This window comes from Apus apus, chromosome 4, assembly GCF_020740795.1.
Source record: "Apus apus isolate bApuApu2 chromosome 4, bApuApu2.pri.cur, whole genome shotgun sequence".
NCBI classification, from domain to species: domain Eukaryota; kingdom Metazoa; phylum Chordata; class Aves; order Apodiformes; family Apodidae; genus Apus; species Apus apus.
The window spans coordinates 20,901,173-20,913,523 of record NC_067285.1 but is presented as its reverse complement, the minus strand read 5'-3'; the positions used below and the strand labels follow the sequence as shown (position 1 = coordinate 20,913,523).

At 46.7% G+C, this 12,351-nt stretch overlaps 1 protein-coding gene across 1 annotated transcript in view; it reads left to right on the top strand.

Annotated features, from left to right (window-relative positions):
- Nucleotides 1–3,895: 3,895 nt before the first annotated feature.
- Nucleotides 3,896–12,351, top strand: part of LOC127384384 (uncharacterized) — a 30,962-nt gene continuing 22,506 nt past the window's right edge. The window contains exon 1 of the mRNA XM_051618699.1: nucleotides 3,896–3,991. Coding sequence (XP_051474659.1) covers nucleotides 3,949–3,991 — 43 coding nt within the window. The 5' untranslated portion in view covers nucleotides 3,896–3,948. The remainder of the gene's footprint in view (nucleotides 3,992–12,351) is intronic.

Genomic DNA, 12,351 nt, shown 5'->3' with positions numbered 1-12,351 from the left:
GTGAGTTTTTTGAAGCAAAGATCACTTTTGACAGGCATCTGCTTTGCAACTGCAAAGCATCTCAATGGACACTGTAGGAATCTTTTTTTTTTTTTTTTTTTGTGGGAGATGTGGGGGTGATTCACACCCTTGTAACGCACAGTCTTAGCTGTGGCATGCAGAAACAGAACAATGGCCCATACAGTTTTATGACACACCATTAAACGTATCTCTCTTGCTTTCCAGGTGCCTAACCTGGAACTTGCACTATAAACAAACCTTGCCACTCGCCCTTCTTGATTCCCAGTAGGGAAGTACTCTCTACTCAGAAGTAATTTCCCACCAGCCCCGAGTCTCACAAAGGTGACAAGAAAGATAGGATGCAGCTGTATGCCCGAGGGATCTAGAGACATAACAACATTACAAACTCAGAGACTTCTTTGGGTGGAGAGTTTACTTATGGCTAAGGAAACTGATGCATCCATCAGAAATTAAGCTGATGCTGACTAAGAGGTTTTTCCTCATCCTGTTACATCCTCTGCAGCTCGAGAGGGAAATTCCTGCCCACTTGCACTAAAGAGAACCCATCCCACACTCTCAGCACATGGGTGAAAAGGAAGGAGCCCTGGCACAAGGCCTGGCAGTAGCAGAGAAAGGGCAGATGTAGCACGTACCATGAACCACAGCATCCTCATGAGACACCTGGTAAGGAGGGCCCAGTTCTCAAACCAGGCTGTCCCTGTGGCAGGTATATTTCACCTACTGGCTGGTTCCTCCCCATCCCTGTGCTCTATTCCCAGCACAGTGACATACAGCTTGACCCTGGTACCCCATGCTGCTGTCACTGACAGGTGTGACTTTAAGGAAAAGAAGCCAACTTGTCTAAAAATTCTCAACTAAATTGTGACACCTGTCAATACTCTCCCTGCCAGACAAAGAATGGAGCTGCAGGATAGGAGCATCCTTACTTCCTCACTGAATTACAGCATCAACTGGACTCAATGTACTTATGTACAGAGGGGATATGACCTTTCACATGTCAAGAGGGTTCCCAAGGTTTAGATAAAAGCACATTAATAATCAGTTTCCCTTTTCTGCACTTTTTTAAGGTTTGGTCACCAAAACCAGGCATCCCTTTGTTTCTTGCTTGTGGGCTGGTTTTGATGCTCCACCTAACACAACCATGAAATGGCAAAATCTCCCTTCAGGTAGATGCATTTACACTGGAATAGAAATCCTAAGCATGCTACAGCTTTTCTCCTGATCCAGTGCTAAGTTATTCAGGAGCAAAATATTTTTATGCTAATATAGCCAATAAGCCTGAGTTGAAAAAATATATAAAACACAGATATACTACTAAAACTTCTCAAGTGTAGACAAAAATAACGATGCACAACAACAGCTTTGTGGAGCCCTCTAGCCTCTGAACATTGTCACATATTGTGGCAACACAGAGCACTTCCAATATTAATTATAATTTACATACACACAAACACACCCTCTTGTAAGAGCACCTAGAGCATTAAAATCTTGCAGCCATTGCCAGCCATTTTCCTTCCATGTTTTGCTCTAGCCCAGGGCTGAAGCACTTGGCTTGTGTGCATTCCAGGGGATGTTTTATTCTTGTTCAAAAAGCTTACTGTCACTGGGTTCTTTTATTTATTACATTTTAGTAACACAGTCATTTATGTTGGCCCCAAGCATTTGTTGAAAACAAGAGGGTAAACTGAGCTTAGAAACAGCCAGCTTGAGACTCTTAGGAACCCAGTTTTCTGACAGAAACAAACATCTTGCTCTCTGCAAAGACATTTCAGAGCACTTTGAGTTGCAGCTATATACAGATATCAGCACAGTAGCCTTTTATCCTTCACCAAACTACTTATTTACAAAATAAGCCTCTGAATAGTATAGGAGTGTGTTCAGCAGTGTGCAAAACGATGGAGCTCTATGGCAAGAAGAACTGGGTGTGCAATGGTATATGGACAGCAGAGCTGGAGGCGAAAGGGTAATATTTTGTCCCTAAAATTCCTCTGGCTGCTAACGGTGTTACTGAATTAGTGCTAAGGCACCTGTGAATTACCCTTCATCTGCTCTAATAATTGAAGTCTGTCCACTGAAGGTGGGACCTGAGACTGTGAGCCCAGGGTTGGTAGCATAGGTAGAGCCCTCTACCCATGGCAGCACATCAAGTGCCAAGTACACAACAGTAAACATAGTGGTGCACAACCCTCCAGCCTGGAACTGTCTCAGGGGAAGAAATAGGGACATCCTTTCCCAACTGAATGTATGGCTTTCTCAAGGCACAACACTCTTTGGCTTTCCTAGAAAAACAGGAACAGACACTGGGTGCACGATGAGTGCCTGCAGTGCTGCACGGAAATCGGATGCAGCCCACAAACACGCGATCCACCGCAGTGGGAGGAAAGGGGGAAGAAGTACAATGAATCTCCCTGCCTGGGGAGGAAGGGTGCTTTCTGTTGGATGACAAGACTTTGTGAGCAATGAAATAATAACTTAATACAAGAGCAATGTGGTGGGGGAAAGGAGGCAATTAAATACCCTGTCTTTTAATTGTAGTTGGTGCCAATCAGCAGACTCCAGTGACTACTACAGCAAAAAGTCAACTCACTTCAGTTGATATCTGGTGCATGGTGTTTGTTTCAGAGGCACAGGAGAACCAGCTCGGGGGAGCAGGGCAAGGGGACAGCTGGACTGGATCTCCCCTGACAGCTCCCCTCCTGCCTGACTTTCTCATGTCATTTGTAGGGCTGTAGTACCCACTGGCTCTCTGTGGTCTCTCTGGGGCTGCTGATCCTGTGGATACCTGAAGTCCACAGAGTTAGGCCGGTTTAACTGGTGGATCAACACATTTTCTTCTGACAGTGCTGGAGTCAGCAGAAGTCTGGATGGAAGAGTAACATAGGGACTGGTGCTCTCTTAGCAAGAAGAGAGCCAGTATAGGTTATAGAGCTGTTGGTTGTAGGGAGCTTGTGTTGCTTACACCTAGTCTAGGAGTAATTCCCCACATGTTTCTCAAGGCAGCCATGCCCAGGGAGTGCCGGAGCTCTTCACACCTGGCCCGTGTGTTTGAAGTTCACTCCAGTGGGGTGCCACCACTAACTTGCCCATGGGAGCTTGTACTGGAGACAGTCCTGCCACTTCCTCACCCCTCTTACCCATAGCCGGCAGCCCCAGCTACAACCAAGGCAGAGCTTTGAATTATGAACATGTAACATGCAATTTAAATGAAGAAAAAATCTGAAACAAACAAACAAAAACCCCAAACATACTAAATCTACTGTATTCTTTCCTCCCCACCCGAAACATTCCAGCCTTTCCTTTCCTGCCACTTGAGAGGGGGGTTGTTTATTGACATTATGCAAGTGCTGAAATATTTTTCTTTTTCTTCTCTCCCGTCCCCTTTTTTCCTTCGCCCCTGCCCCCTCCTCCGGGGGTTGCAAAGGTAGTTCAAACCCCTCCAGTCATCTCGGCTTATCAGCCAAAGGAGATGCATTCCTCTGGGCTGCTCCCTTTATAAGTCATTGCTGGCTGTGCGCCCGCTCACCGCTCCGCAGCCCGCGCTGCCTGCTGCCCGCAGCCCCCGCCATGCCCTAGCCCGGGCCCCGCTCGCCATCGGGGGTCGCGCAGCAGCCCAGGGACGGCCGGCGGCGATGGCACCCCCGTCCCTGTCCCCCGCCCGCCCCTGAGGGCGGCCGCCGCAGGGATGTTCAGCTGGCACCGGAGCTTCACCCTGGGAGCGCCCTGGAGGAGAGGTGAGTCCCCCGCCCCCCGGGGCTGCCCCGGCTCGCCCGGAGCCAGCCGGCGGCTGCCGGCACACCTCCCCAAACCCTCTCCTCCACCACCCCCTTCCTTCCCCTCGGCAGCAGCGCAGACGATACTTAGGGCAAGCCCTGCCCGCTCCGCTCCCGGGCCCCCCGCACCGCACCGCAGCGCTGCCGCCCCAGCCCCATGCTGCGCTCCCTGCTCGCCGGCTGCCTCTGCCCGCAGGCAGGTAAGGCTGCATCCAGCCCCCTCGCTTAAGCCTCCTCCAGTCAGCGCCTGCCCCGACGGAGGAAAGGATCGAGCTTTAGGAACGGATCTGTTTCCCCCTTAAAACGGGTTTATTTCGCATTTGTAAGAGCGGAAGGGCTTGGGGGAGAACAGCGGGAGAGGAAGGAGCAGTCTATGCGGGAAGGAGGGCGAACTGTTCGGGACGGGGACAAAAGGGGCGCACGCTGGGGACTGGCAGCGGAGCAGGGTGCCCTCGCTGTCCCGCCGGTATCGCTCGGGTGCTGCACTAACGTGAAGCGCATCGGGTCTACCCTCAGCCTGTCACGGTGCTGGCAGTGGTTACCGGGTTGCTTTCTAGGCTCGTATATCCCCAATCCAGAAGGTATTATCCCGAGTATGAGAGGTTTTATTTGCTCACTCCTGTTCTGTGCAGATGAGGTGACCCAGGCAGGGAAGACAGCTGGGGTCCTGCAGCAGATAATTTGTAGCTGCAAGTCTGTTGTCAAAACAAGTGATACGGTCTCACACTGCCTTTTTCTGGAGCAGCGGTTTTGGTTTGTTTTGTTCCTTAGCCAGAGCTGCAGACTTCGAGATGGCAAGCCCCAGGTAGCAGAATCCCCTTAGCATCCGTGTTTCCCCTTCAGTTTGGTTTGTGACAACTAAAAACGAGATTTGCAGTTTCTGTCTCCACTATCACCACTGCACCGAGTTTGCTTGGCAGGGAGGCAGATACAGACAGGGTTTGTCTAAGTGTAGGGTGCCGTGCAACAGCAAGATGGCAAAGGTGACAAAACGCTGTTGGAGTGGCTGTGCCTCTTGGGGTTCTGATGTCCCATCTATATTCTGAACTCCTGCCTCCTTGGACTGCTGCAGCACAGGCAGCTCCTGCAGAGCTACCAGAGCTGCCCCATTCATGAGCATCTGGTTAGGCACTTGCTGCTGGGATTGTGCTTCCCAGCTCTCCTGCTCTGGGCTCAGTATGAGCTGGAGCCTCTCTGAAGTGCCCTAGCAGATAACTGTGTCCAGTCTGGAGACTGCATTTTTACCCAATGACCCAAAGGGCTCTAGAGCAGTGCTGCTGCAAGAGCACTCCAGCATCACCACAAGATGTGGGGAGTATTTGAACAGATGCCATTTTACAGTAGGATGAAACCTGCTCTTTCCCCCCCCCCCCCCTTGGATGTAATTCGACCATGAACTTGCTTCCCTCAGGCAATAAACTGCAAGGCTCATAGCAGGGCTAGGAAGGAAAAAGAAGCTTGCTCTTCCACATCACTCAGATGCTGCAGTATCTTTATAGGGGTAGGTTTAAGATTTGGTGGGGGAACTGACTTGTCACACAGAGCACTGAGGAATCAAAAAGATTCAGCTAAAATTTCTCCAAATAATAAACAGGGACAGTGCTCCCTAATCACCTTGACTGGAATGGGGCATCAAACATTATTTGTGTCCTGGTGTGGACCACATCTCCACTCAGAATGAGCCAAGAATATGCAGTTTCCTGAAAGCTTTGTTGCAGGGTTTTTTTTGGTGTTTGTTTGTTTTTTGGTTTTGTTTTTTTTTTGTTTTGTTTTTTTTTTTTTTTTAGAGTGGCAGCTCAGTAACAGGGGTATGGGCTGGATCTTCCCCCCTCCTTTTTGGGGGCTGTTAGAGCAGAAGTATCAGGGTGGCAGGTATCAGCAACTTCAGTTTACTGCAGCTACAGAGCCCTGCATCATGACCTACTCCTCCTTGTCATCTCACCAAGATCCATCTAAAACTTGTCACCACACTCATTGCAACTATAAAAGATTTCAGACATACCAAAGAGAATGGTTACATCTGCTCACTGCTACCCCTTTTGAGCAGAAGCATCTCTCTTGGGTTTGCCTAGGGACAATAGTGACTGCACATGAAGAATGGGTTAACAGTGACCTTTGATACAATTCCCGAGTTCCTTTGGCTTCAGTTGCAATACTGGGGTCTTAATGGCTTTAGTCTGTGGGACCATTAAACAGTTGTTTAACCAAGCTTATTATAGGCAATAAAACCTGAATTACTACATACCTGTCATCCCTGGGGGGCAAGTTCCATCCTTGCAAAGGGCCTTCTGTCTCCTAGTTCATTTCTGGCTGAATACTCCTTTGAGATATGAAGCAGCCTGAAAATCAAAGTAACAGAAAAGTTCTCCTAAATTAATCAGTTTTTGCTAGTGTATTTGTTTCCATTATTTTAATTTTATACTTAGACACATTTGCAAGCTGTGTGCAAATAATCTTTAGCTATTATACAGAGCTGCTTATGAAAGCACCATGTCCTTTAAGGTTTTGAATCTTTCTCCTGAGGGAGCACATGGGAATTCCCAAGGAGAAGGATTTGCAGGTCTTTAGTGAGAGCTGTCATCTCCTTGACAAAGTCCCACAAACAAGTACCATAGGTGACTGTGGGAGGTGAGCCTCCTGCCTGTGCTGGGAGCGGTTACACTGCAGAGTAGGGAGGACTTGGACACAGATCCTTGTGGACCAAAATAGTTCTTGGCCTAGTTTTCACACTTGCCTGTATATCCAAAGAAATAAGTTGCAGGGTAAATGTAGTAATGAGTGGGAGAGGCTCTTCAGCTGGTGCTATGTGCAAGGTCAGGTGTTAGTCTGAAAACTGATGACTGCCAGCCTACACAAGTAACTCCGGTAAACCAGGTGTCTGTGGAGACCTTCTGTGCCCTGGGACTTTCTGCCAGAGGCCACTAATCTGTCAGATCTGTCACTCTATTTGAAAAACTTCACAGGTCACTTGGAATGAAGCAAGCTGTAAAAACATCATGTCCCCTCTAGTTGGAAATCCATTTCCTCTTTAGTTCACCCAACTATATCCATCAGTAAACAATCAAATCTCCCTTTCATTCCTCCTTAAATGCCTGAGAAGTGCCATAATTATCTCCTCCTCTTCTATAATATACGTATTAAAGCAATTAATGCCTCTTCAGCCAGAGTCTTCAAATCCTGTTATCTTTCTCTCAGCATCCATTTTATATGGATTTATCATTACCAGCTGCAGCTATGGGACATCTATAACATTTCTGGCCAGATTATATTACTGAACTACCATCCAGAGAAACTTCACACACTTAACCAACAGTGAGCAAAACAATTCAGTAACTTTGCACTTTTTGTTCAAGGACTGCTCAAGATCTCAGATTTGTTGTAACCATTCCTTTGCATTCAATATTTCGAGGAGATCAATCTGTATATATACCCCCATGAAATCCACATGCACTTAAGTTCCCCAGCTGGATAAGCTGAAATTTTGAGAATTGGTTCTATTATGCAAATATTCATTTATTACATGCAACATGCTCCTCTGCAAATGTGAGCTTTTCAGTCACAATTCCAGTAAAAAACCTCCACACTTCTAAGACAGTGACTTTCAAGCCTTCACAAGTTTCTGCTGCTGCAAATAGATGTTGTAACTGGTGAACTGAAGACACATGACCTTTTCATAAACTTACTTTAAAAATTATTGGGCTCATTATTGTCCTAACTGTCTAGGAGAAGCCCTTGCTCAGCTTGTGCAAGCCCAAGATGCAGTAGCATGCTTATAGACTAGCCTTGCTTGAAAGGTGTTGGGAAGGCAGATTGTCTGCAGAAACTTGGTGCCAAACAGCACCTCTGTCATCATCAGGACTGGCATCAGGTCTGCAACATGCCTGAAAAGCATTAGGAAGTGAGGAGATCCTCACTCCGCAGAAGTCCAGAGCAAAGCTCTGCTGAGATAGATTTCCCTTCCAGAGGGTTAATTGGTAGGGGTTGCTAGGGTTTTTTGAGTAGGGGTTCTTTTGGTTAAACCAATGCTTCCAAGCACCAAGGTCGCGTCCACACAACAACTCCCAGTGCCCACAGGGCTATGCAAGGGACAGCCACTGTCCAGCTAGGACAGTAACACAGCTCCCTCGTGCTCTGCGGGAGAGGGGGGGCAGCTGGTGGGCTAGTGCTGAGAAGGAGATGCCAGCACAGCCCCCCTCCCAACTCCACCCCTCAGCACATACGGGGGAAGAGTCAGCAGCAAAAAATGCCTATTGTTTCAGAAAGGAAGTGACCCCTTTTCTCTTAAATGCTGGGAAACTGAGACCTCATCATTGGTGAGAAAAAAAAAAAAAAAATCCCTCTTCGAAGTGAAAGGGAAATACCACCTGAGCTGTACTGCCGGCAGAATGAGAATGTGCCACGGTGACAGGACTACAAGGAAGGAGACTTTTTTTTGTAAAGAAAGGAAGGAAAGAAAAATGAGGGGTTGCAAGGGCTGAGTGTCAGAGGCAGCCTTTCATTTCTAGGTCATGAGTGTGACTCCAGCTCAGTAGTTACTGTTGCCTAATGATTCTTCAAAAGCTGATGATCAACTTAGTCTGTTACTCAGAGGCCACAGTCCTATCACAGAACCTGTCCTGCATGGCACACGATATAATCCTTGGCACAGCCCAAGCTAGAGAGGAGTTACTGGGCAGTCTGTGTGGGTCCTCTATGGGATGCTGAAAAACCTCTTCTGGGGCTTTGCACATGCAATTTGTTCCTGTGCCCAGGGCTAAACAGACTAGTAGGAATGATGGGGTTTGATTTTGGTCTTCCTTTCCAGGGCAGCTGTGCAAAAATCACTGCTACAGCAACAACCCAAGTAATTGGTGATGCCCTTTATTTCTGAAGCTCTGTTCCTGTGGCACAATAAAGTTGGAAAGTTCTGGCCTTATGGACTTAAATCTAGAGGGTGTTGTGTGTCTTTTGGTAGATGGAAGTGGGGAGAGGAATAGGCACTCGGAGCATTTCTGAACTGTTCACCTTGTGTCTCTCCCTGGGACTGCCACCCAGCATAACCCTACCAGCACCACCCATTGTGGAGGGTTGGCTGTGCACAAGAACCCTGGGGACAAGCAGAGAGGGTTGCCATGGTTCTAATGCTGCTCTCCTTTGTAACACAACAACAGAGGGACACAAACAAAGCTTTGGTTCCAGTTGTGACAGTCATTGTGTACGTTTTGCAGATTCTCCCCAGGCCAAGCAGCCTACAAATCAGGATGAACATTTTGAGAAGCTAGGTAGTCACAGACCAGAAAGGAGGAGAGCAGCACAAGACAGCACTGTAAGGTATAGCTCTGTACTGCTACTAGCAGCACTCATCCCACTACCAGCCCGGCCCCTTCCTATCATCAATACATTTCCATAAGCCATATGTATCAGAAGACCATGTTCTATGACACTTAAGTCAGTACATCAGAGGCCAAAGGACCCCTCTCAGGGACACAGCAGAGCTTAATAGGGCTTGTACTTCAGGAATTACCAGTGAACACGGCTTTGAGCCACAGCTGTAGATGCTATAAAGAAAAAGCTGGACTTCAATTTCAGTGCTTTGGAGCATGGGGATTTGAATAGACTTGAGCTTAGTTTACTGGAAAGGGAGGTGTTTTTGCAGGAATTGAGCCCAAGTAGGATTTGGAATGCCTAGGAGTTTTGCCTGGGCAGTTGAGTACACCTCTTGCATGCAACTTACTTGGGATAAAGAAAAACTGAAAGCAATTTCATGTTTTGATATCCACCCTCCTTCATCAGGTCAGAAATCTCAATATTAATGCACTAGGCTGTGCTCTGGCAACAGCTACGTATCGTGCAACAGGAAAAATATACTTGGACTTAAAACTCCAAAGAAAGGAAAGCCCTGGGACAGGAGCTAATGAGAGGGTATTATCTTTTGAAGGATTTATGTTTCTCTGCCAGGCTTTGCTAACTGTCAACAGAGAAGTATCCTATAAAGCAATTTGGAAACAAAGTAAAGTTATTGAGTCTGGGACACATCAGTTCCTTTTACTGCCTACCGATTACCTTCAGATATTAGCTAATTCACTGTTACCACCTTCCCATGAGATGGGAAAGTTTTATTCTCCAACTGTACAGGCACAGAAAGTCCAGCAACTTGTCCAGGGTTGCACATAATCAGCCACCATCAGTTACAGACTTGTATTAAGACCAAGGGAACCTTGTTTATCTGTAGAATGATTACAGAGCCATAGAACCCTTTGAGAGGGCTACTAGGCAGATAGCACAAGTTAACCTAAGACAACATTTGGCCTAAGCATGTATTGCCAAAGACATTGTAGGAAGCTATATTGATTCCTAAGCATGCACACACAACTCCAATTGCTCCCCCCTGCTGCCATACCAGTGTTCCAGACAGCTCCCTGAAAGTAGCATCTATCAGTCCCTTATGCCCACCCCAGAAGGGGTGTGGAAAACCAGCCCAGGGGAAAGGAAACAGAAAAACAATAACAAAAAAAACCAAAACAAGCTTGGCTCTTTCCCACGAGCAGCAGTGACAAACCTGGCTTGCCTCCAGCATAAGCAAATACATCTTACCAACCTTAATGCTGCCATTCAGCTCTCTGAAGTTCTTCACACCCCCTTTCAGAAGTGTCTGTGCAGCATCATAACCATACCCCGGCAGCATGCTCTCTCCAGCCCCAGGCAGGAGTTGGACTCTTTGCTTTGCTCTGGCGGTAGTGAACAAAGCACTTCCAAGCCAAGCCTTCAGCCAGAACTAGCAGAAAAAATTCTGTTAAGGGCCCTGGTAATGAGCTAATTTATAGCATCTGAGGGTTTTTTTTTTTTGTAATTGCACAGATGAGCTAGATGAGCTTTAATTGCACCACTCTGGTGTTTGCAATGTGCTTGAAAGAGATGAGCATTTTTGTACGCCTCTTCAAGACCTGTAGCAGAAACAATCTGCTTGTTGGAACCTCCATAGTTTAGGTTCTGTAACCCAGTTAGCAGAGAGGAAGAAGAGACTTCCATCAGTGAGGTGCAGCAAGAAAAACTTGAGTTTCAGGTCACTGCTTTTACCATGGGAGATCTCTCTGCTGTAGCATGGATGACCATGGGAAAGTATAATTGAATGACTGAATGACAAGGTGCCTGTGTTACAAAATCCTGCCATCCTTTGCAGCTATTCTGAGCTTGTGGTAGGGGGATGATAATGTTTTGCATTATCACAAGGGCTTGGAAAGATAAACCAGAAATGTTTAAACATTGTGGTCACTCAGGACACAGCAGTGCCAAGATCAATGGCTTGCAGCCTAGAACAGATAAACTAGAAAGTGTTGTGAAACCATGCAATGTTGTTAGTGACCACAGGATGAGGAGAGCAAAGGACTGCGTTGTCCAGAGCACAGACCTTTCTCAGCACTGGGATTGTTGTCATTGAAGGGACCCTCATACTCAGAGACTTCACCTCGGGTTTTGTTTGCTTTGTTTGTTTTTTTTTCTAGTCCAGACAAACTTTCTGGTACACATTGTAGCTTTTGTAGTCATAAAAGATATGAAATAAAGTGTCTGACATCTCCTTCTGTAAGTAGTAAGACCTCATTTTAATAAGCTGCTTCCTGATTTCAGACAAAGAAATATTTGTGTAGGCCAGAGTGGAAACCGGTTAAGCAAGAAAAAAAGGGGTAGATTGAGAGACAGTGAGAGAATCTCCAATCAAAAGAAAGCATGGCATGATTAGTAAGTTAAGGCAATCAGCATCTGTGGGAAGGAACTATCACTGCATTTAGTAATTCCTGGCAACAGTGACTGCTGTATGATTTGTTCTTAAAAAAAAGTGCAGCAACACAATTGTTCTCCTCCTGACTCTCAGTGGTTTTGTTGTGCCATCTGGGGTGGTGCTGCCATCAAAAGAGCCTGTTAGCCTTTTATTTTTCCTGAAGATACAATGCTTTGTCTCACTGCCAGGATGGGTTTGCAGCTGAGCAGGTAGATCCCCCTCATTCCAAGTCAGTAAGGACTTGGCTCCACCTCCTCCTTCCAGGATGTGGCACTGAGGTCCCTCTTACAGGTGCTATTTTGCTGAGCACGAAGCTGCAAACCAATGTGCTGGTGTTGCATATTTGAGGGTCTGGTGCTGACTGTCTCAAAGGTGGCTCCTTACAGTGGAGAGGTGCCTGTGAATCCTGCCAAGGTAGACAGATGAAACACTGTATATGATAAACAAGGTCTTCTTCAAGGGGTTATAAGCACTTATGTGCGTTAGGGCCAGAAAACCCTTCAGATGGAAGTATTTATCACTGACAGCCCTGTATGAAAATCCAGTGTAAAATATTAAATCTATGGCTGCCTACGAACACTAAAGGGCGTTTCAGTGGTATCCCAAAAAATTCTTGTGATCATTTAGAAAGAATTTCAATAAAGCAGAAAATTATCCATGTAATAGCTTAATGAGTAAAGGTCTCCCTTATCTGTGAACATTGCAGAAAGCAAGCAGGAGGAGGAAAGGCTGGAAAGCAGCTTATTTCTGAAACAGGGAGTTTTCTGGGTTACCATGAAGGAGGGTTGCACAGCAGAGCTCTCT